This window comes from Microtus oregoni, unplaced genomic scaffold (assembly GCF_018167655.1).
Source record: "Microtus oregoni isolate MIOR12 unplaced genomic scaffold, Mior012 000080F_ref0000499, whole genome shotgun sequence".
Classification (NCBI taxonomy): Eukaryota; Metazoa; Chordata; class Mammalia; order Rodentia; family Cricetidae; genus Microtus; species Microtus oregoni.
Genome location: NW_024544538.1, coordinates 5,626,536 through 5,649,242, shown reverse-complemented (window position 1 = coordinate 5,649,242; position 22,707 = coordinate 5,626,536). Strand labels below are relative to the sequence as shown.

The window sequence follows — 22,707 nt, the reverse complement described above, 5'->3', positions numbered from 1 at the left end:
GAGCAAGCTTGTGCTGACTGCGTGAAATGTCCCGTCAATTTGAAACTTCTATGAAAGGAAATGGGGGAAAGCAGAAACAGAGTTAACCCTGTTCAACCTACTTATTGGTTAAGTTCCTGGAAATCCCTTCAGTCCTTTCTGCAGAGAGTATTCAAGCCTAGCAAGGATGAAGATTCATTGATTGATTGATTGTTTGAGACCCATGAGCTATAAACTGCTGCGCTGCTCCACTCTTTCCGAGACCAGGCTTTCGGCAATTCTAGTCATTCAGAATTCAGCCCTTCCAAAGACCTCCACACGCTGCCAAAGAGTTCTGCATGAATTACTAGCAAGTCAAGCTATACTTAGGCAGAGCTAATAAGTTAGAATCATAGCAACGAACTCTGGCGAGATCTCTCAATGGTTGCCAGATCATACTGCTCTTACGAAGAACCCAGGGTTGGTTCTCAGCACTCACTCATCTCATGTCAGGTGACCCCCAATTGCCTGTAACTCCAGCTCCAGTAATCCAATGTCCTCTTATGGACTCTTTAGGTATCTGCAGACACATGTGCACAGACCCACACAAAGACACAGCACATACATATATCTAAAAACAAAACAAAAAATTTTAAGAGTATTCTCTTAAAATCACGTGTTCAAGGCTACTCCTCACTTTCTCTTCTACCAGGTTCTATCTTTGATCCACTTGGACTTGAGTTCTGTGCAGGGTGGTGGATGTGTCTCTATTTGCATTCTTCTATGTGCCAACATCCAATTATGTGGCACTATTTATTGATGATGCTTTTTTTTCCCATTGTATAATTTTGGTTTCTTTGTCAAAAACCAGGTGTGCATAGGTGTGTGGGCTTATGTCATGGTTTTCAATTCAATTCCATTTATCCATCTGTCTGTTTTTATTCCAATACCATGAGGTTTTTATTGTTATTATTCTGTAGTAGAACTTGAAATTAGGGATGGTGATCCTCAGGAAGTTCTTTTATTGTATAGGATTGGTTTTAGCTATTCTGGGTTTATTGTTTTTCCATATGAAGTTGAGTATTGTTCTTTTAAGGTCTGTAAAGAACTGTGATAGGTTTTGATGCAGTCATTGAATCTGTAGATTGCTTTCGGGAAGATTGCATTTTTACTGTGTTGATCCTACCTATCCAAGAGCATGGGAGATCTTTCCACTTTCTGATGTCTTCTTCAATTTCTTTCTTCAAAGACTTGAAGTTCTTGCACAAAGGTCATTCTTTTGCTTGGTTAAGGTTACCCCAAGATGTTTTATATTATTTGTGGCTATTGTGAAGGGTGCTGTTTCCCTGATTTCTTTCTCAACCTGTTTATCATTTGTATTGAGGAGAACTACTGAGTTTTTGAATTAATTTTATAACCAGCCATTTTGCTGGAGATGTTTATCAGTGTAGGAGTTTCCTTGGTAGAATTTTTGGGGTTGCTTATATACAGCATCATACTATAGCAAAAATTTGACTTCTTCCTTTCCAATTTATATCCCCTTGATCTCATTTTCATGTTAACTAAAACTTCAAGTATTATATGAAATAGATATGGACAGCCTTGTCTTTTCTCTGATTTTAATGGAATTGCTTTGAGTTCTCCTCATTTGATTTGAGGTTGGCAATCAGATTGTGGTATATTGCTTTTATTATGTGCACATATATTCTTTGAATCCCTCCAAGACTTTTATCATGAACGGGTTTGAATTTTGTCAAAGACTTTTTCATCATCTAATGAGATGATCATGTGTGGTTTTTTCTGGATTGTTTATATCGTGGATCACATGACAAAATTTTGTATGTTGAACCATCCCTCCATCTCTGGGATGAAAGCCTCTTGGTCATGCTGGATGAATTTTTTGATGTGTTCTTGGATTTGTTTTGCACGTATTTGGTTGAATATTTTTGTATCAGGGCCCACAGAGACTGCACCAACAGCTAGGGAACCTACATGAGATTGACTTCAGTCCTTTGCATTTATGTTACAGTTGTGTAACTTTGTGTTCTTGTGGGACTCTTAACATTGAGAACAGAGGCTGTCCCTAACACTTTGTCTTGCTCTTGGGACCCTACTCCTCATACTGGGTCACCTTCCATGGTCTTAATGCATGAGGAGGTGTTTGGTCTTACTGCGCCTGGTTGATAGCTATGAGAGGCCTGCTCTTTTCTGAATAGAAAAGGAGGAAGAGTGTGTGTGTGTGGGGGGGGGAGGTGGTATGGTTGGGACTGTGAGGGGAGGGAGGGGAAACAGCAGTTGGGATGTAAAATAAATAAATAAAAATAAAAATATCACATGTGTGAGGACATGAGTTTGGTTCCCAATACCCATTTAAAAAGATGGGTACAAAGAGAGATTAGTGGAACAATGACACATATATAGACATGTCAAAGTGACTGGGACAAATCTTATGATGCCTCAGCCCGCCACAGGTAACTACAGACAGCTAAGAAATACTAAGATTGGGAAAAATAGTCTTCCCCAGGGAAAAGAATACCAATTAATTTACCAAATGATCAGCCCTAAAAACATACAAATAAGCAACATTATATAGATCTAACAGGTAATATTTAGGAATATTTGTGCACACATAATATGTGTGGGCATATAATGATAATTAATGAAAAAAGAGACCATAAATGTGAAAGAGAACAAAGAGGAGGATGTGGAAGTGTTTGGAGGGAGGAAGAGAAAGGGAAGAATGTTGTAATTATATCATAATCTCAAAAATAAAAATTATAAAAGATATCTCAATTTTGCTTTTAAAACAAAATATGAATTGGGAGGGCAGCTCTCCACTGGGGAGCCTAGGGGCCAAAGCCTATTCACATATTGGGCCCCATGGACACCTCCCATCACCCAGAGAGGCAGGCTCTCCACTATGGGAGACTTCCTGTGAACCTTCTGGCATGCCGCCTCTGCCTTGGTCACTTGTGTAAAGATCTGGGGAATATGGCAGTCAGAATGAAGTTCTTTGTTTTTCTTTGAAATTTTGTTTCAGGCCAAAGCAAAGCAGGAAGAGCAGCCTGCGTCACTGGTGACTAAAGAAAAGGCCACAACCAAGACAAAACACGCCGACCGGAAGGAGCACAAAAGGGACAGCACAGGTTAGAATCCCTTCACTGCCCGTCTGTGGATCTCAGTCTTCCATGAACAGTACAGTGTGCTGGGAGTATAAACAAAAACGCCCTCTCATCAGGGCTGCTACCCTGGGTCCTCTTGTGTGTCGGATACACACAAGTGAGCTGGAGAGAGGGTTCTACAGCTAAGAGTGTGCACTGTTCTTACAGAGGACCCCAGTTTGGTTCTCAGCACTCAAGTAAGGCAGCTCACAACTGTGCATAAGCCCAGCCCCAGGGACATCTGACACTTATGATTTCTGTGGGCACCTGCATGTATGTACCCATACCCAGAATTAAAAAATAATGAAAGCCTATGAATGTATTAGGGCCCTGGGCACCTCACCACAAGCCAGGGAGGCAGGCTTTCCACTGTGGGAGACTCTGTGTGACCCTTCTGGCGTATTGTTTGCTGCCTATCTCAGTAGTGAAAGGGTTAAGGACCCTCTATGAGGTATATTCCCAGATGCATCACTTAAAAATATCACAAAAACAAAAATTTTAATTAAATTAAAGATATGTTTACAAAAGTATGGCCCGAGATTCTCCTCCTAAACCGACAGAAACAATGGTTTCTTTGTGGAAAGGATCACACATGTTTTTTTTTAATTTTTTTATGATTTATTTATCTTTATGTGCATTCGTGTGAAGGTGTCAGATCCCCTGGAACTGGATTTTCAGACAGTTGTGAGCTGCCATGTGGGTGCTGGGAATTGAACCCCGGTCCTCTAGAAGAGCAGTCAGTGCTCTTAACAGCTGAGCTGTTTCTCCAGACCCCACATATTTTTTTTTTATCCTATCTAAATGAATTTCCAACTGGAGAGGCACGTTGTTTGTAAATGTGTTCAGTTCTTTCAAATGGCTATGCTTGCTGAGTTCTGTGGAGTGCAGCTAGTGATGGCCTATCCAGTATTCTTCCCCGACAATGCAAGAAGATAGGAACAACAGAACTGGCTCCCCCAAATTATTCTCGTAGGAGCCACAGTTCTCTTCCAGTTTAGAGAAAGTGGTTGCTGTTCCACAGGAAAGGCCTGATTTAGAAAGAGCACAGGCCCTAAATCAAGGAGCTCTGCGCTGTATGCTGCAGATGCAACCACTAGGTGGCACGTCAGACTCAATGTCTGTGAAGAAGGACCCAGCACAGCGGGGCTGTTAACTTAGATCAAACTGAGCTGTAGAGGAAAAAGTCCCGAAGGAGTACCTCACAGATGCAGGAGGCTCACAAACATCTGTAACTTCAGTTCCAGGGCATCTGAGGTCTCTTCTGGCTTCTCCAGACACCAGGCACACACGTCATACAAAGACTTACATGCAGGCAAAATATCCACATCCACACAATAATAAAATAAAAGTCATTCAAAAAGAATCTCCCTTGCTCCTGCTCCAGTTAGGTTTCTCAAATGTAATCATTGTTACAAAAATCACCATTTGCCTCCTTTGAATCTCACACCTAATGGTCAAGCAGAATACTGATGGCATGCTAATGACCCAGTCCAAGACTATCTGCTCATAGGATCGAAATTGCCCTTCACTAGAAACATTTTCCATCGCTTAAAGCTGGCAGTGAACAAGGGAATATCTCCTGCATAGTTCCATGTTCATATCAGGGAATTTGGTAGCAAACATAGCCAGGGGAGAGTGGTACTCTTTTAGGAAGTCGAAAGCACACACATCTCTCCTTTCCTTTTTACATTTGGTACAGGGCCTACAATCCAGGAGCAGAGTTACAAACCTGACTCTCAGGATAAGAAGAAGACAAGACATCAGTCTCTAAGTACTGATGCTGCCTCGAGCACAGGCCACTCGGTTTCAGGATCCCATCCAAGAAGACGCAGAAGAAGAGTCAAAAACGAGTTGGGTTTAGTAGAGAAAGACCTTCTAAAATCCACGAAAGAACATGACCTGGCTGGGAAAGCTGGCTCCTCACCTACTGAAGATTTGCCTGGTAAGGAGCACTCTTTCTTGAAGCTTTGTCTGGAGAAGCAAAGCACAGAGCAGAACCCAACTGCACAAGCAGCGGTTACTACTCCTCAGAAGATGCCTTCCAATAAAGGGAATGTGAAGGGGAAAATGGCTACCGTAGATGTTGAAGCCCAAAGAACACCAGCACCACAGCCTACACCTACACAAGTGGCAGAATTCACAGTGAGCAGTCCACTACTCAGCCGTGAAGAAGGGTTTTCTGAAGGCAAGAAGAAAAAGGAGAAAGCCAGTTCACGGATAAGACAAGCATCCACAAGCCAAGAAGAGGCCACTGTCTCGAGGACAGTGGAGGCCCAAGCGTGTGCGTATCCTTCTCAAGTCCATGGAGAAGAGGGAGAAGCATCCAGCCTTGTTTTGCAGAAGTTTCTACCAAGAAAGGAATTATCCTTGGAGAGCACAACTTACCCCAAAGGGAGGCATCCCAGAGGTGGCCTTCGGGCCTTTTCAGCAAGTGTTTCAAGCACTACCGCAGGAGATGATGTTTCTATGCCCATGTCGCCTCTTCCCCTCAGGAGGTGGCCACCTGCAGGGGAAATCTCCACCGATTCATACAGTAGTTCAGAGTATGAGAGTAGTTCTGAAGTGCAACTGGGCTCCGCGCATTCTTTCCAGCTTCTATGGAGCCCTCAAGATGACGATGTCTTCCTGAAAGCAGGAAGTGCAGATGCAGAACTGAGCAAGACGGGGTGGCAGCAGCCTCTCAGAAAGGCCAAAGCTAGAGAAGTCTCCTCAGAATCAGACAGTTCCTTAGACGATCAGAGAAGCTGCGAGATGACATCTGCCCAGTCCTTCCAGTCCTTGGACGAGTTTGAAGGATGCTCAGAATCAGCAAGTTTTATCATCGATTCTGTCTCTGAAGAGAAGTTGGCTTCCAGGAGATATTCCCAGGCCTTGCTGGAGTCTGAAGAAAATGAAGTCTCCACAGAGTCAAGCAGTTACTTTGAGAAGTATCACAGTTCTGAGGATATGAGCAGCTCGGAGGAAGAACAGCCTCCTGAACCTTTCAAGCAGGCCCTGGGTCAGTCCAGAGACCAGCAAGAAGTGTCCCCAGTTTCGAAGAGTATCCCAAAAGAGTGGAGTGGTTCTGCCAAGCCAGTGCACCCCGTACACACTTCTCCACCCATTGTGAGCCCTGATACTCAGCAGCACCTCCCCATTTTGGGGAACGTTTCTGCAGCACAAAGCAGACCCGTGGAGTTACTACCTCCCGGCCACACTGTCAGGTTATGGATGAGCCCTCAGTCTGAGCATCAAGTGTTTGCAGAGGACACTGCTGCTGACTGGGACATTTTTATGCAGCCACCATCCCCTAGAAAGGCTTTGAAGCACCCAGTGATGCACACCATTGAGCAAAATATCCCCCCAAGTCTAGACGTTTCGACCATGGGAGAGGCAGCTTCCATGGAAGCCCTGCTTCTCAGCCACCACTCTCAGGCCCCAATCAGACCAGTGCTTGAGCAAGATATTTCTGCAGGCCCAGAGCTTGGCATTTTTGAACAATGTGTTGCTGCACAGTCTCCCAGATACCCTTCTCAGCCTTCAGTGGGACCAACCATCAAGAAAGAAGTTTCACTGGGTGCAGAAAGTGCTGCATTTGAGGGAAGTCATTTTATGGAGCCCCTGCTTCCTCAGCATCTTCCTCAACCCCTGTTGAAACCCTTCACCCAGCACCAGGCTTCGACTTTTGAAAGAGGTGTTCCTATGGATTCAAGGCTTCTGGCACAATCTTTCCATCCATGGCTGAAGCCTCAAGGGAAGCAATCATTTTCCGGTTCAGAGAGCACAGCTTTCGAAGGGAACTCTTCTATGGAGCATGCGTCCCTTTCCCTTTCCCAGCCTATGAAGCAGCCTTATCAAAATGTGCCTTTAGAATCCGAGGCTGTCGCTGCTCAGGTCATTGCCATGGGCCCACTGCACACCAAATATTCTACTCATTCCTTACTAACTCCTCAAAGTCAACCAGTCGCAGAAAGTACCTCAGTAGAAGGTGCCTCTTTGATGGAGCTATTGCCTCCTCAACCCTCAGTAAAGTCCAAATTCCAACCACAGATGACCCGAGATCCAATGCGTGCTTCCACTCAAGGGGGAAACCCTATGGAGTCCGCACCTACTCAACATATCTTCCAAACACAGCCTGTCCCTAAATTTAAGCAAGTGCCTACAGGTTCAGATAGTCCTGAGGCCCAAGAGATCATGTCTGTACAGCCAGGTTCTTCCAGATGCCCTTCCCAGCTATGGGTGACTCCTAACTTTGAGCAAATACCTGTACTCCCTGGCAACGTTCCTGCTGCATGGGCCATTCCTATTCATCCACCAGCTCCCAAAATGCCTTCTCAGCCCTTGATGGGATCAGGAATCCCACAGTCAGCCTCCACAGGATCCATGAACACATCTATACAACAAGTCACTGTAGAGCCATTGTCTCCTAGAAACCCTTTGCAGCCATGGCCAACTTCTCCATTTGAACAAATCTCTGCGCCCCCAGACAAGGCTGCAAAGGCAGCATGGAGCTTTCCTGTTGATCCACCAGCTCCCAGAGAGCTTTCTCAGCCCTTGATGGGATCAATAGTCCAACAGCCAGTCTCCACAGAGTTAGTGGCTATTTCTGTACCACAGAGCGGCTCTGTGGAGCTCATGCCTTCTAGATTCTCTTTCCAGTCAAGAGTAGATCCGGAGACTTATGCAGCAGATGAGAAAGTTTCTCCAATTATGAAGCCTGGAAGACATCAACTTCCAAGGAGCACAGAATTCAAGGAAGAAGTTTCCTCAGATTTATTGGGAGCTTCTGGAGAATGGGGCATTCCTATTGAGCCAATGCCTTCAAAATATGGACCTCATCCATGGTTGGGTTCTGAGTCTGAGCGCCAAGCCTCAAGTCTAGAAGGTTTTGCCAAAGAGGGGGACATTTATAAGGAGGCATGGATTCCCAGAAATCCTTCCCAAAGCATTACAAAACTTCAAGTCCAGAAGACTCCCTCAACGTGCGAGAGTCCCTCTTTTGAGGGAGGCATTTCCTGGAAGCCACCGCCTCCCAAAGTTGCCACCCCGTTCTTAATGAGTTCTAAAGTTAAGGACATGCCCTACAGTCTGGAGAGTGCTGATGATCAAGACAGCTCTAAGAAACAACAGGGTAGAAGTGCTCCTTCCCAGTCCTTTGTGAAATTTATGGCAGATCAAATCTTCTCAGAGAGTACTGCTGGGGAGACGGCCATTTATGGAAAACCTGTGCTTCAGAATCGAAGCCGTCCTTCCAGATCTTTGGTGAAGCCTAAACTGGAGGAGCAAGTGTTCTTACAGAACTGGGATGATGAGCCTAAGGAAGACACCACTTTGAAGAAGCTGCCCCTGAAGCAGCCTCCGCAGTCGCCCAGAAGACCGAAAGAGTCCCAGGAAGTTGTGTCATATTCTAAGGGCGCCCCTGGGAAGTGGAGCAGCTCAGCAGTGGACAGTTCTCAGTCCCTGGGAAAGCTTGAATACAGGCAGAAAGTCTCCGTTTCTGTGAGTTTTCCCGAAGAGTGGAAGAGGTCCGAAGTCCAACCGCCTTCCACACAGCCTTCTCAAGGCTTCGATGTAGCTAGGTCGCAGCCACCGGTTTTATCAAAAGCTCCTGCAAATGTTCCTGTGGAGTGGCGCAGTTCTGAGGGGCATCGGCCTCCCGGTCAGTCTGCTCAGGCTTTAGTGATCTCTGACTATCAGCAACAAGTTTACTTAAGTTCTTCCAATGCTGCCACGGAAGGATCCACTTCTAGGAAGAATACTGGCAGCTGGTCCATGCCAAAAGGCCCAGATTCTACAAAGAAAACCATGAAAGACACACAAGGCTATGGGGACTTCATTAAAAGCGCCCCAACTTCCGTTACCAAACCTGGCAAGTTCACTTGGGTTCCTGCCCAGAAAGCATTTGCTTCAACTGGCGCTTACTCTAAGGAGGAAGTTCCTCAGCGCCGTGACGAAAAAGAGCGTTCTTCGTTTCTTTCCACCAGCAAGTCTGATGTAGAAAATGTTTTTGGAGTGCGACTGCGGAAAATCTCCCAGAGGAGTGGGATCCCAGAGCCTATCGCGCCAGTTGTCCCAGCAGGCAAAGAACAGACGAACAAAGGAACTCCCCAGGGCTTCAGCGGAGGCCATGAGAAGTCCAGCCAAGCACTTAGCTGTGCACAAAAGCAAGGAAGCAGGCCCAGATATGAAGGCATTTTCAAGAAGCCAACAGTTTTCCGACCTCCAGGTAAGAGTTTTGTCTCTCCAGAGAGAAGACCTGTAAGACAAAGCCTTAGATGAATGGGCCATGAACTCTGTGGCCTCTAGGTTTCCAACTGTACGACTTTGACAGAACTAGCTGTGGATTTAGAGATGGGGCTAGTGCTGCATCTTGGATGAAAATATTCAGAAGTAACTCCTTTGTACTCTTCCTTTTCCCCAGGAGGCAGCGGTCAGGGCATCCATTTACTTCTCATTAATAAACGCAGGACCTCCTCCTCTCCCTTCTCCATCTACCTCATGTAGAGCGTTCTTTGGGCAGAATCCCACGAGTTCCTAAAAATTAAACAATAACTTTACATACACCATGTCACTTTAATCTGTCAGTCAGATCCCCCAAACCCAGTTCATCAAGGGCAATACGAAATCATCTTAATTTACTCCAGATCAAGGTGACCTACTCTTTTCAAAACACATTGTGTCCTTAGTATCATCCCTGCCTGTTCTTGTCTCTGCCTCTGATCACACCTATTTCACAGTGACGTTTGCACAAGGGACCAAGAAGTAACAATCTGTAAGATTTTTCTTAGAGTTGGAGGGATTGCATCAATGGTCTGAGTCTTTGGCATCTTGATAATTTTCTCAGCCTGTCTGACAACCATTGTCCTGTCCTGATCTGGGGATGGGAAGAGGGATGGCTAAAGGAAAGAAAGGATTCGGGAGCTGGAGAGATGGCTCAGTGGTTAAGAGCATTGCCTGCTCTTCCAAAGGTCCTGAGTTCAATTCCCGGCAACCACATGGTGGCTCACAACCATCTGTAATGGGGTCTGGGGCCCTCTTCTGGCCTGCAGGCATACACACAGACAGAATATTGTATACATAATAAATAAATAAAATAAATATAAAAAAAAGGAAAGAAAGGATTCACTAAGAGTTGCCCATTTGAATGCGCAACTATTTAACTACTTAATCCTGCCTTCCCACTTTGTAGGAAGGGTACAAAAGAGAATGGCCTTTCCCTAAATGGTCTCTATTTTTGATTGACAACCAGAAATGATCCTATTTGGATCACTGTTGTGGGCAATCTAAATCAGACTGAAGACTCTTTCTGCCTGGCTTCCTTTCTAATTCTTTTCCTTTCTTTTTCAGAAAAGACCTCTAGTTTGAAGTCAGATTACACTACAGAACCATCTTGGATCAGTGTGGCAAAACAGAGGCAAAAGAGCTTTGCCTCCCACTTCCCTAAAAAACCCCGGACCAGAGCTGAAATTAGGGCTGAGACCAAGGAGCAAAAATATCAGTCAAAATATGATCCAGGCATGGAGAGTTCACGGAAGGTTAGTGGATCCACTGACGGAGCTTGCACTAGGAGTTCTGCCAGACACGCAGTCACCATCTCTTACTGGGAGCATTAGCCAAGGACAATTCTTTATTTTGTATTCACACAAATGTGACAGCCTAGATGCTCTTACAGCATTTATGAAAAGTAATGGATATGAAGTCTATAAATTAAGCCTTGTCCGAAATATTCTGAAGTGGAATTCCATGAAATTGGGTGCCTAAAAAAGGAGATAAAACAACAGCCCTATTACTACAAACAGAAATAATAAGACAGAGATAACAAATAAAGTAAAAACGGAGCAACTATTTGTTATACCTTTAAGTACATGCACATGTTTTTCATAAATGAGAATCAAACTATGAACACAGAAGGCCCCTTTATCCCAAGAGTCTCTGAGGGGAGCTGCACACAGTAAGGAGCCCTGTAGTTGAATGTCCTTTCCACTTTAACTCGTTATTTATATGTTATGATGGTTAACTTTTCAGAATCTGAGCTCAAAGATAGTATTCCTCCCAATTTCAAAGTTCGAATTATTTTTACTATATATTTTAGCAACCTCAGCCTAAGATGTTTCCAAATTCTCCTCGTAAGTCCAGGATTTTTGCTTGTTTGTGCAATGGAGGCCCTTTAGAGCTTCTCTCTCTTGGGTCTCAATGGACAGCATCATTGCTCTTGCACTTTGGGGCACTCATGATGACACCATCCCAGGGCATCAGACACTTAAGACAGCTAAGTAAAAGACAGGAAACATGAGCATACAGTGTGGGATGCTGGACCAAAGGGAAATTCACAGCCAGGTGGGTATGAGAAGGGGTGAGGATTCTGGGCCACTAGAAATGGCTGTCAGTGTAAACTTTATCAAGTGTTTATTTATGAAAAATCTCACTGAATATTTTTGGACCGTGATTGACCATGTGTAATTAAAACTGGGCAGTGAAAGCTTAGGGAAGGGGAGCTCTTTTTTCATTTAATGTTTCGTTATGCACTCCTTTCCATATCAGTCCCTAAATACGTACTTTTAGGTGTTGATGTTCACACTTCTACATACCGATTTGGTTGGTTTCACACTTACCTGTAGATTTTAAAATGTTACAGGATGTACTAGACATGAGGATAGGGATGATGGAATAATGCTTTCTTCTTAGGAAATCTGCCGAAAACGAACCTCAAGAAAGCAAATTACATTTACATATCAAAAGCTGTCTCTGAGATCCTATAGAAGTGCTTACTAAATTTATTAAGGGAGTCATGCTTTAATCATCACTCTGCTTTAAAGATCTTTCCAATTTTTTTGTCATTGGCTACCTCTTTTGTCAGGGGAAAATACCCTAGCGTGTGTAAACTGTTGACTTAGAACAGTTGTGGAGAGATCAACTTTAAAAGGCTACACAATACAGTTACATCGTTTCCTAGCGGAAAAAGCACTTCTAGTCGCATACCAACCAGTTTTGGAAGGTAGAGATCATATAGTGCTTCCTTCAACCAACTGGATCAGATTTGCTTGGAACCATCACATCTTGTTAGCTCACAGCTAAGTGATGGTACAATGTTATAGAGAAGGTTGTTCTCCCATCCAAGTAATAACCAGCTCCAGCACTACTTAGCTTCTGAGATCAGAAGAGACTGGGAGCAGTCAGGATGCTTTGGTCATAGACAAGAGAGAAGGTGTTCTCTTATCAGTTTGTTTACACTATTTGTGTTACTAGACAGCTTTTCTTCCTGGTCTGAAAGAAAGGTGGCAAACTTGATGCAGTTTGGGATTTGTTAATAATTTAAGTTCTGGTACTGGAGAGATTACACAGTGGTTATGAACATTTAGTGCTCTTTCAGAGGACATGGATTCCGTTCCCAGCACCCCCAGAGCAGCTCATAACCAAGTGTAACTCCAGTTCCAGGGATGCAATACTCTCTTCTGGCCTCAACGGCAGTGTCTGTGGTGCACACACATATATGCAGCAAACCACTTGAATACACACACACATACACACACACACACACACACACACACACACACACAAATAGATACATAATTAAATAATATATATGCCAAATAAATCATTAAATATATATGTATTATATATGTGTGTATTACAAGCCCAAGGAGCTTTGTGCTAACTTTTGTTATTGATCTATATAATCAATTTTTAATAGTTAGAGATTTCTAGCCAGATGTATACTTCTGCATCAATATCTATATCCTCTATCTTTTTTTCCTAGTGTTTTCAAGTGTTTATTTTTTTTCTGATTATTGTTGAACTCATAATACCCAGGACAGGGTTCACACCATGTTGTCTTCTAAGTAGCTTGCTGTCTTTATTGTAAGGGCTTACAAAGATTTTCTTTTCATTTTGCTATTACAGGAACCAGAACCCTCAACTGATATCCCCTCAAGAATGACTTTTTATTCCACTGTTCCCAGAGAGGAGTCGTCAAGGCTATCTAAGTTTACAAAATCAGGTGAAAGTACTCATTCTCACATGTCAAAAAAGCCCAGAGGAACGTGGTGAAACATTTTGCAATTTCAAGTTCAGGCAATGTATTTCTCTTATTGATCGAATCAGCTTCATTATTCTTTCATGTCTCTTTCATGAAATGCCACAGACATTAGCTTACTTTAAGGAAATCCAATTGTTATAGCTGAGTCCAGTGTGCAATTTCCATAGCTCTTTCTAGTCTCTCACCTCACTGAAGAAGCGATCGAAGCAAGGCACAAAATCTTCTTGTGGCTAGGTAGGAGAGGAAAGTACCATGCCATTTTCAAGCTGATAGCAAGGCAGTGTTTCTTCACCTGTTCTAACCTCAATGAAATCTGTTGACAATAATCCACTGTATAGGCCCATCAGCACGGATTCACGATTACTGCAAAGGCTTGCTTCACATGCCCTTTATTCTGACTGAGGGTGTGAGACATGGGGGTATGATGTTGAAAGCTGCAAAGAAATGTGACAGGTAATGATAGACTGTGGCCTCATCGGTGAGAGTTATGTGCCAGAGGGATTTCCTCAGCAGGAGCTGATGTTGAGGAGGATGAGGGTTTTTTTTTTTTTTTTAAAAAAATAGCATAATTACTTATTGATTTTTTTTTAGGAATCTCACATCCTATACCCCAATCCTGTTCACCTCCCAGTCCTTTCACATCTACTCCTCACCCCTGCAGCACGCCTCAAAAATAATCTTCCAAAATTTAATTTAAAACAAAACAAACAAACAAACAAACATCAAACCCCACCTTGGTCCTCCATCACTCCAGCCTCAGTTCATCCCAGCGACATTGAGAACTGCGGTGTGTCACACAGTGTACCCTTTGTCCAATCAGCCCCATCCACAAATGTTCATTGCCATGAGTCATTGGTCTGGTTCAAGGTCTCTGGTCTCTGGCACACCATCATCCCCCGGACCCTCACCAAAACTGGAGAGGAGGATGATTTACATTCGACTCAGGAACCCATTATTTGGCTGTGGAAATAGCTGTGATCGTACTGATCCATGTCTTATGAGCAGTATATTTTTAAGATGTGGTTCTCGGCTTCCCCTGTAGAATAGATCCACCAGGAATATTGTTAAATGATAGGCGGCCTTCACTCCATCCCTACTGTTTCAGTGGGTTCAAGAAATTGCATAAGCACTGCCAGTTTTTGTGTTTCTTTGTTTTTTTTTGGGGGGGGCGTTGTGGTTGTCATTTGATTTCAGCAATATAGCCCAAGCTAGAGCATCGAACTCCTGGTCCTCCTGTCACAGCATCTGAAATGCTGGAATTAGAGGCATGAACCATCACATTCAGACACACTGGTATTTTTTAAATGTTCCTAGTTGTTTCCGATGTGTAGTTAGAATGGAGAAACACTTGTTTAGTCAAAGGGAGTGGGGTTGGAGAACAGATAGTAGTCTGTCGGACCACAGGGGTTGATAGAGTATTATTTCTCTGGATTTTATTAGATAAATTCATTGAGTCATCAGTCCTTTCCACAATGTCAGTGACTGGTGAAAACAGATCTGATGTGTAAAAAAAAGGAATAGGTAAAATGTTTCCCTTTGGGTGACATTTTGAGTTTGAAAGTATAAACTCGTGAAATAATAAAAGTTAAATGATGAGCTGTTACACTGCAAGAATCATCTCACATCCCTTCCCATGGCTATGATCCTACAGCTATTTCCAACCTGATGCTGCCCCTGGACATACATACTTACTGGGCCATTTGCCCAAGCTCTGATTTTTATAAGTCTGCCTTCTAAGAGAACAATAGTTGGAAAGTACTAAGAACTGGGGGATCAGAGCAAACCTGAAAGAATGGTCCATTGCATTTCATCTTCACATGTGCTTTAGTGTCTCTGGGGTTTCTGACAGTGCATTGTTTTCTGTGATTTCAGTTGTGTTTGATGATCAGAACAAGCTTCACCCATATACCAGGGAGAGAAACACCAGACGCTCTTCAAGTGTGCCACCCAAAGTTTCACCACCCAAGGAGCCTGTGTGGTTCTCAATGGCCAAGAAGAAAGCCCAAGCATGGAGCCAAATGGCAGATATCATGCAATGAATAGCTCCTGGATGGAGCCTCAGCATTTTCAGTAGTAATTGCCAGTAGCTGTGGTAATTCCATACAACAGTTTTTCTAGAGCTAGTTTTTATTAAGGAAAATAACTTTAGAAATAGCAATTAACATTTTGAATTATACTACTAATGTCTAACCCTCAGAAAGTCACTACCAATATCCCCAAACCCAGCATGTTCTCCAGAAAAGTTTTGCGAAATCATTAACTTCAGACATTGTGCCTTAGAAGAAAGAAAACAACCACATTTTGCTTCAAACTCTCTCCTTTTATCTTTATACTCCAGGATCCAAGCCTAGGGAATGGTATCGTCTATGGCAGATGGGTTTCCTCCACCTTAATTAACCTTTCCATTGTCAAATTCTACACATTTATTCTATCTCTCAAGTCCAGAACACATTATGAGAGATCTACATTTAAATGCCTTAACAGTAAATCTAGCTCCTTTTCCCTAGATCCAAAGGACATCTACTTCTGTCATGTACTTGCTTTGCTTAAGCAGACATGCATCTTGAACATCTATGTTGGATGCTTCCCCATTCAAAACCATGTCTAGAAAGGCAATGAGAGTCTATGGCTAACTTAAATTACTGGCGCTGGGTTTTGCCGATGATGCTATAATGTCACACTGTACAACATGCTGAATTTTTTCATTTAATCTATAAGACATCTCCTTATTTTGGTCCTCTAGCTTTGCCTTTTGATAATGTTAAGTTTTTGATTGTTTGGATTTCATTCCATTTTTTTCTATAGTGAATAGTTTGTTTAAACTAAGGCTCTTAACATAGGTAATCACAGTATATTAGTTCTAACACTTCCCTTCCCCAGTTTTTCCCATGTAGTCATTGCATCGTTCTCACTATGAGAACTCCCCATTAATGATATCTCTCCAATTACTAACAAGTCTCAATTTTTAATCATAAGCTTAAGGTTTTTCATTGCCTAGGAATGTATTCTGATAGGTTTGTTTCTTTTAACTTTCTTATTTTTCGATTAACACAAAGCAAATAAATTCAATAAAGCTTATTCTGTAGTTTATTTCTGTCTAGGGAATGGGGAAGGAAGGGAAATAGAATATGAGCAACTCAGATTGAAGATTGTCAGTGGACCAAAATATTTTAAGAGGTTACCCTATATAGAAGTAGTTTCCACAGTGATGTGAGTGACCAAGCTGGTGGCCTCCATGTGGGCTTTGGTGGGATGGGAAAAGGGACCCAGCACATGGTGGCTGCAAACCAGGAAGTTTGAGGACTGTATCAAAATCTTAAACAAAGATAGGCTTCTAAACTGGTCATTTTCAAAATCTTGGAAGCACTGGGCTCATGCAGAAATGAATGATACACAGTAAAGGAGGAAAGGGTACTGTGGGACAACGGTCTTGTACCCTGTAAAGATTTGTCACTTGTATTGGTTTAAATAAATGCTGATTGGCCAGTAGGCAGGCAGGAAGTATAGGTGGGGTGACCAGAACAGGAGAATTCTAGGAAGAGGAAAGACTCAGTCTGCAGTCATGACCCAGACGTAGAGGAAGTAAGATGAGAATGCTTCACTGATAAAAATACCAAGCCACATGGCTAGCACAGACAAGAATTATGGGTTAATTTAAGACGTAAGAGTTAATAAGAAGCCTGAGCTAATAGGCCAACCAGTTTATAATTAATGTAGGCCTCTGTGAATTTCTTTGAGACTGAATGGCTGTGGGACCTGGTGGGACAGAAACCTCTGTCAACAACAAGGAGTTATAACACCAACTATTTATTTAGTCTGGCTAGTGAGACAGCTGAATTTCAGAACAGGAGCTCAGTTGGAGAAATCCACATTTAAATCAACCAATAAAACATGTTTTATACAATGGTCTATCTTTTTCATGTATATTTATAATGACCAGAGAGACTAGAATGGATTTTAGAACATTCAAACTACAAAAGACCTAACCAATAATGTGGGCCTTATTTCCCACTCCTATTCTGCTGCTAGGCCCTAGCCTGTCCCCTAGACCCAGCTCCAGGTCCTATTCTAACCACACTTAGCTCTGGGAGCCTATGCCTTGATAGGACAGTCAGATTTACCAAGGATGGACCTTCCTAAGGGCAGAGTGCAGCCTCTAGAAGCAGAGGAAATAGTCAGAGATATTGACTACATGGGCCGTATTCTAGCAGGATTAGGAAATGTTGTTTTCATAGGTTTCTGACCCTCTATAGAGGAATAAGATTGGAAAATGGCCAAGGTGTGGCTTAAGAAATATGGAGGGCAAGGAAGGCATCCTTTATAATTAGACCTAAGAGCAATGCTATTTTAACAGCTTATACAACACAAACTACACTATGCTAATACCCATCTATTGACTCATTCTGTCCTTCCAATGTAGGTAATAGGGACAAGCGTCTCTGTGCTTCTGCTTCATTATCTAGTCCTAGCCATAAGGAATACTATATGATGGTATGCTTTAAACATCAACACTGATGTTAATAAAACAGGTTACAGAATGGTCAAATCTACTTCAACATAATGTGTGCTAAGAGAGTATCCATTCAGTCTAAAAGCCAATGCCTAGGGCTTTGGGAGGGTAAGACAAATAAAACCATTTAATAGACCCATAAAGTGTAATGAGATGAAAGCAGTGATTAAGACTCCTGGCAAGGAAACCCACAACTGAATGTTTTCACTGACAAATCGTGTGACTTTTTGAAGAATAGCTAATATCAATGCTCCTCAAACTTTCCCACAAATTAGAAAGAAAAAGATCCCCACAAAAATGCTATATAAATCCAGTACTGCACTGACATGAAAACCAAAGGGAAAACTGCAGACCACTTTCCTTGATGGACATAAGTGTAAAATTTCTTTGAAAAATTCTTTCAAAGTAAAGAACAAATAAATTTGAAAGAGGGTAAGGAGGGGTATATGAGAGAATTTGGATGGAGGAAATGGAAGGGGGGAATGGTATAATTGTAATCTCAAAGAATGAAAGAAATGATTTTAAAAGTCCTTACAAGTTATAGAACACATTAAGAAGATTGCACATCAAGCCAACCAAGTTGGTTTCCTTCCATGGTTACAGGATTGGGTCAACATTTCTGGAGGCTCCAGTGATATCTCCTTCACCAGGACCCCAGTTGTTGCAGAATGACTACTGCTCTAGGACCTCTCAGTTCACTCAAAGTCTTTGGAACATAGAAGTGTGTACCCCTGACTGGATTCTGGGCTCTTATTCCAGTGGCCAAAGGGACTGTGAGATCCAAGAGTGGGAAAAAAAAAAACAAGACTAGGCTGGACATTCAGGTCATGTAAGGATACCTGGGAAGATAGGCAAGAAAGTCAGACAGGCTTGATCACCCAACAGGAGATTGCCTCTGAAGCTGGCCATGGTAGTGTTACACTGCCAGGCTCACAAAGAGTCAACGTCCAGTGAGTTAAGGAAACCAACTGGCAGACTAGGCAGCCAAATAGCCTGCCTTCCATGAGGACAAAGGCCCCCAGTCCCCTCTCACTATCTGCTAAGGCTGTTTTAACAATTGATGAAGAAGCTACTAAAGATCAGGACTGGCTGATTGCTACAGATAATAATTCCAGGGACAACAGCACCCAGTCTAATCCCGAAAGCTTATGAAGCAAACCACCTGGGAAAAAAACTGCCATACAAATTTTTTTTATTGATTTTTATTGAGCTCTACATTTTTCTCTGCATCCCTCCCTGCCTCTCCCCTCCCCTTCAACCCTCTCCCATGATCCCCATGCTCCCAATTTACTCAGGAGATCTTGTCTTTTTCTACTTCCCATGTAGATTAGATCCATGGCCATACAAGAATTATTACAAAGATATTTGGTGGTGCCAAGGTTGCCAACACTGACCTAATGAACTAGCAAAAACTGTGTGTTCTTGGAAAATCTCAAGCAGGGATTCAAGGCCCCCATGTTGACACAAAACAGGGGTCTTACCTATTTAACATATAGAGTAGACTTTTCAGACACTCAACTCAGGAGAAGCTAACAATACGTTCTGGTGATAGCATGCATTTTGAGGCTACATAACTTATTCCATCTGCACAGAGAAGTGCCTAAGAAACTTGCACACGCAGTACCACCCCCCTGATCTTCAGGCCTGGTTGAGAAAATAAAAGGACTTTAACTCTACCATATATCTATGCTGTTTAGGATGCATTGCACATCCTGTAAATGATTACTACCTTTTTGAGATCATGTCTGCCAGCCACCTCCACTGCTCCTAAAGGACTCAGGGGACCTCTGAGAGTATTGACATAACCACCTCTAGAGGTTCTTGAAGACTTGGCTGACACTGCACAAAAAAAAAAAAATGCCCAATCCTCATCACCCCCTCATCTCTTAAAGTTGTAGGCATCAAGTCATGGGTATACCACACTCAACCAAGGCTGCTGAGGACCCAAGCCAGGAGTGGGCTGTGAGAGCCAGATCAGACTAGTCACTGAAACTGACCATATCAAAAATGACCTGGAAATAGGGACAGTGGCTCAGCTCCTGACATCCCACCTGGTCCCCTGAATGTGCATCCAAGCCAGTTCCCACTCCGCCTCTCTGACTCGGTTACATACATTAGTATGGAGTTCCAAGGAAACCCCAATTTCTGGACGCCCATCAGTGTAACATACTAACTCCTCCAGGTGGTGCTACTTTGGAATAAACAGCTGTGGATTACCCCTGAGACCTAGTATGCGGTTATGGAACTGCCTACACCAGTAAAACAATAAAATCAGTAAAACTGTGGTCCCTTTGGCTATGGCTCCAGCTAGTAACAGCCTCGGATGAATAGCCAGAGGACAAAATAACTATTGTGAGGAAACCTCTTGGTCTTATCTTAAACACATGCAGACTTCCTCACAAAAGGGGCCTTGAAGTGGGGGCCTCCTATAGAGTGACAAGGAGATAAGACCATAATGGGCCTTGGGGGTGAAGAGGAATAACGTGGGAACTGACCATAGAGAAGTCTTTTGTGAGGGAAAGCCATGTCTCAAAATGCTGGCTTTACTAAATGTCGGCCTTGATCTCTTCAACCTAGGCCCAAATTGTAAGATATGCATATAGGCAAACCTGTTTACTTATACTGGAGTAGGAACGACTTGACCAAAGCCTGACTAACAACAACACAAAAGGAACATATATAATTGGGCTGCCTGTTGAAGTCATAGGAAAAGCCCAGCGTGTGAAAAATGAAAAGGGCTGTATCAGACTAGCTAAAAAACAATAGGACATAGTTAGCCTGCCCCAAGGGTTTTATACCTGCTACCCAGGAGAGAGGCACACACTAGTATTATTGGCACTTAGTTGTGCTCACAGGAAATGAGGCCCAGAAATAATTGTATCCCTTACATTCAAGAAATAAGAGAAGGTTGGGCCTTGTGTCACATGCCTTTAATTCCAGCACTGAGCAGGCAGAGATAGGAGAATCTCAGTCTGAGATCATAATGAGCTCCAGTATAGCTAGGGCAACATCGTGAAACCCTGACTCCACTGGCCAAACATTCTGCTCTGGCACCCAGATGGGTTTTTTGGTTCCTGGAGGGAAGACACAAATGGCTCCCCCCACCCTAGCCAGCATAGGTGTGGGTGATTGCCATTGTCCAGTGATACTATCCTTCCATATAACCCAGCCCAGAGATTGAGAGGGTTTCTACCAATGTCTTTCCATTGCTGATAGACCTTGTTTATCTACTGTTAAAAAATTTAAAATGTATAAAATTGTAGATAACTGGGTATTTGGGGAGGTGATATACTCCCCCTTCTTTATTTTACAAAAGAACTGTTTAAGGGTAGCATTTGTGCGCTCCACTATGGCCTGTCCTATAGGATTATGTGGAATTCCAAAGGTATGTGTAATTTGTTGTTCTTGGCAAAATTTTGCAAACCGTTGGCTGGTATAAGCTGGTCCAAGAAAGTCTGGGATGTCCATATAGGCAAAAGCCTGTAGGCAATGGGCAATAACGTCCTTAATCTTTTCCCCTGAATGTAGGGAGGCATAAATTACCTTGGAATAAGTATCTACAGAGACATGTAAAAATTTAAGTCTACCAGCTTGGGACAAATGGGTGACATCCATCTGCCAAAGGTGGTTAGGATGGAGGCCTCGAGGATTAACACCTTCGTTGGGGGCATTATGAAATGGAGCACAAGCTGGACATTGGGACGTGATTTGAGTAGCCGTGGCTAAAGAACAGCCAGAGTGAAACTTTAGAGAAGAGGCATTTAAATGATACTTTTTATGAAGATGACAGGCTCGTTGTTCCTCAGAAAGGAACAATGCCATTGGGCGGGTGAGGGAATCAGCAAGCTTATTTCCCTCTGCCAAGGGCCCTGGCAGATCAGTATGGGCCCAAATGTGGCCAACAAAGGCAGGAAACACTCTTTGGCATATAAGACTTTGTAGCTGAACCAAAAGGTGGAAAACCTGAGAGGTAGGTAATATGTATGACGAGGTTTCCAATGGCCCAACAATCCTTGCCACATATATACTATCAGTATACAAGTTGAAGGGTTGATCCTTGAAATGAGAAAAGGCCATAAGGCAGGCCATGAGTTCTGCAGCTTGGGCAGAAATTGGACCTAGGGGCTGCTTTTCTTTAATTGAATCAGAGACTACCACTGCATAGCCCTTGGAAGAACCATCAGTGAACACTGAGCGCACTCCCTTAAGGGGAGGTTTTAATAATTCTTAGAAAAATAACAGGATGATTCTTAAAAAAGGAAATTAAATGGGAATCAGGATAATGGTTATCAAAAATGGCTCCAGTGGTGGCGATGAACAAGGTCCATCCATCTTGAACCCTCTGTAGCCTTGTTATTTCCTCTTTTTGATAAGGGATTAGAAATTTATTTGGGATCCTACCAAAAACTTGTAAACTAAAATCATATGCCTTCCATAGGAGCTGTAGCACCATTTCATAATATGGAGTCACCACCTTCTTAGGGGAAGCGGGTAAATGCAGCCAATTAATGGGTCCCCCTTGCCAAAAAACTCCAGTAGGAGAAAATTGTGAAGAAAAGACCATGAAATAAAAAGGGTGGGCATAATCAAGGCGGCGGAGATGTGCTCGCTCAAGAGCATTAAGCAAGGCATATAGGGCTTCTTTTGCTGCTGGAGTCATGATCCTGGGGGAGGCAGGGGAAGGGTCCCCAGGTAGCATGTCATACAGGGGCTTAAGAGTTCCCGTAGGAATGGAAAGGGAGGAACGGATCCACTGAACATCTCCCAATAATTTCTGCCAGTCATGGAGGGTCTGTAAATGGGAGCAATCCAGCTGCAGCCTCTGAGGCTGAAGCCCAATGGATTGGATTTGAAAGCCCAGATAGGAATAGGGGGGCTGCCTCTGCACCTTCTCTGGGGCCAAAATGAACCCATGTCCCTCTAGAAGGGTCTGTAACTCTGTAAACATTAATAAACTTTCCTCTTTTGTTGGTGCTGCCAGAAGTATATCACCCAAATAAAGGACACTATGGAAGGAGGAAAACTTATGCCTAAGTGGATCCAAACAAGCTGCAACATACATT

The 22,707-nt window shown here is 43.1% G+C and overlaps 1 protein-coding gene across 1 annotated transcript in view; it reads left to right on the top strand.

The window, feature by feature from the left end:
• Window positions 1-16,203, top strand: part of Kiaa1210 (KIAA1210 ortholog) — a 59,327-nt gene extending 43,124 nt beyond the window's left edge. Inside the window, exons 6-12 of the mRNA XM_041642872.1 lie at window positions 2,999-3,104; window positions 4,819-6,406; window positions 6,542-7,156; window positions 7,373-9,324; window positions 10,446-10,633; window positions 12,999-13,095; window positions 15,007-16,203. Coding sequence (XP_041498806.1) covers window positions 2,999-3,104; window positions 4,819-6,406; window positions 6,542-7,156; window positions 7,373-9,324; window positions 10,446-10,633; window positions 12,999-13,095; window positions 15,007-15,173 — 4,713 coding nt within the window. The 3' untranslated portion in view covers window positions 15,174-16,203. The remainder of the gene's footprint in view (window positions 1-2,998; window positions 3,105-4,818; window positions 6,407-6,541; window positions 7,157-7,372; window positions 9,325-10,445; window positions 10,634-12,998; window positions 13,096-15,006) is intronic.
• The last annotated feature ends 6,504 nt before the right edge of the window (window positions 16,204-22,707 follow it).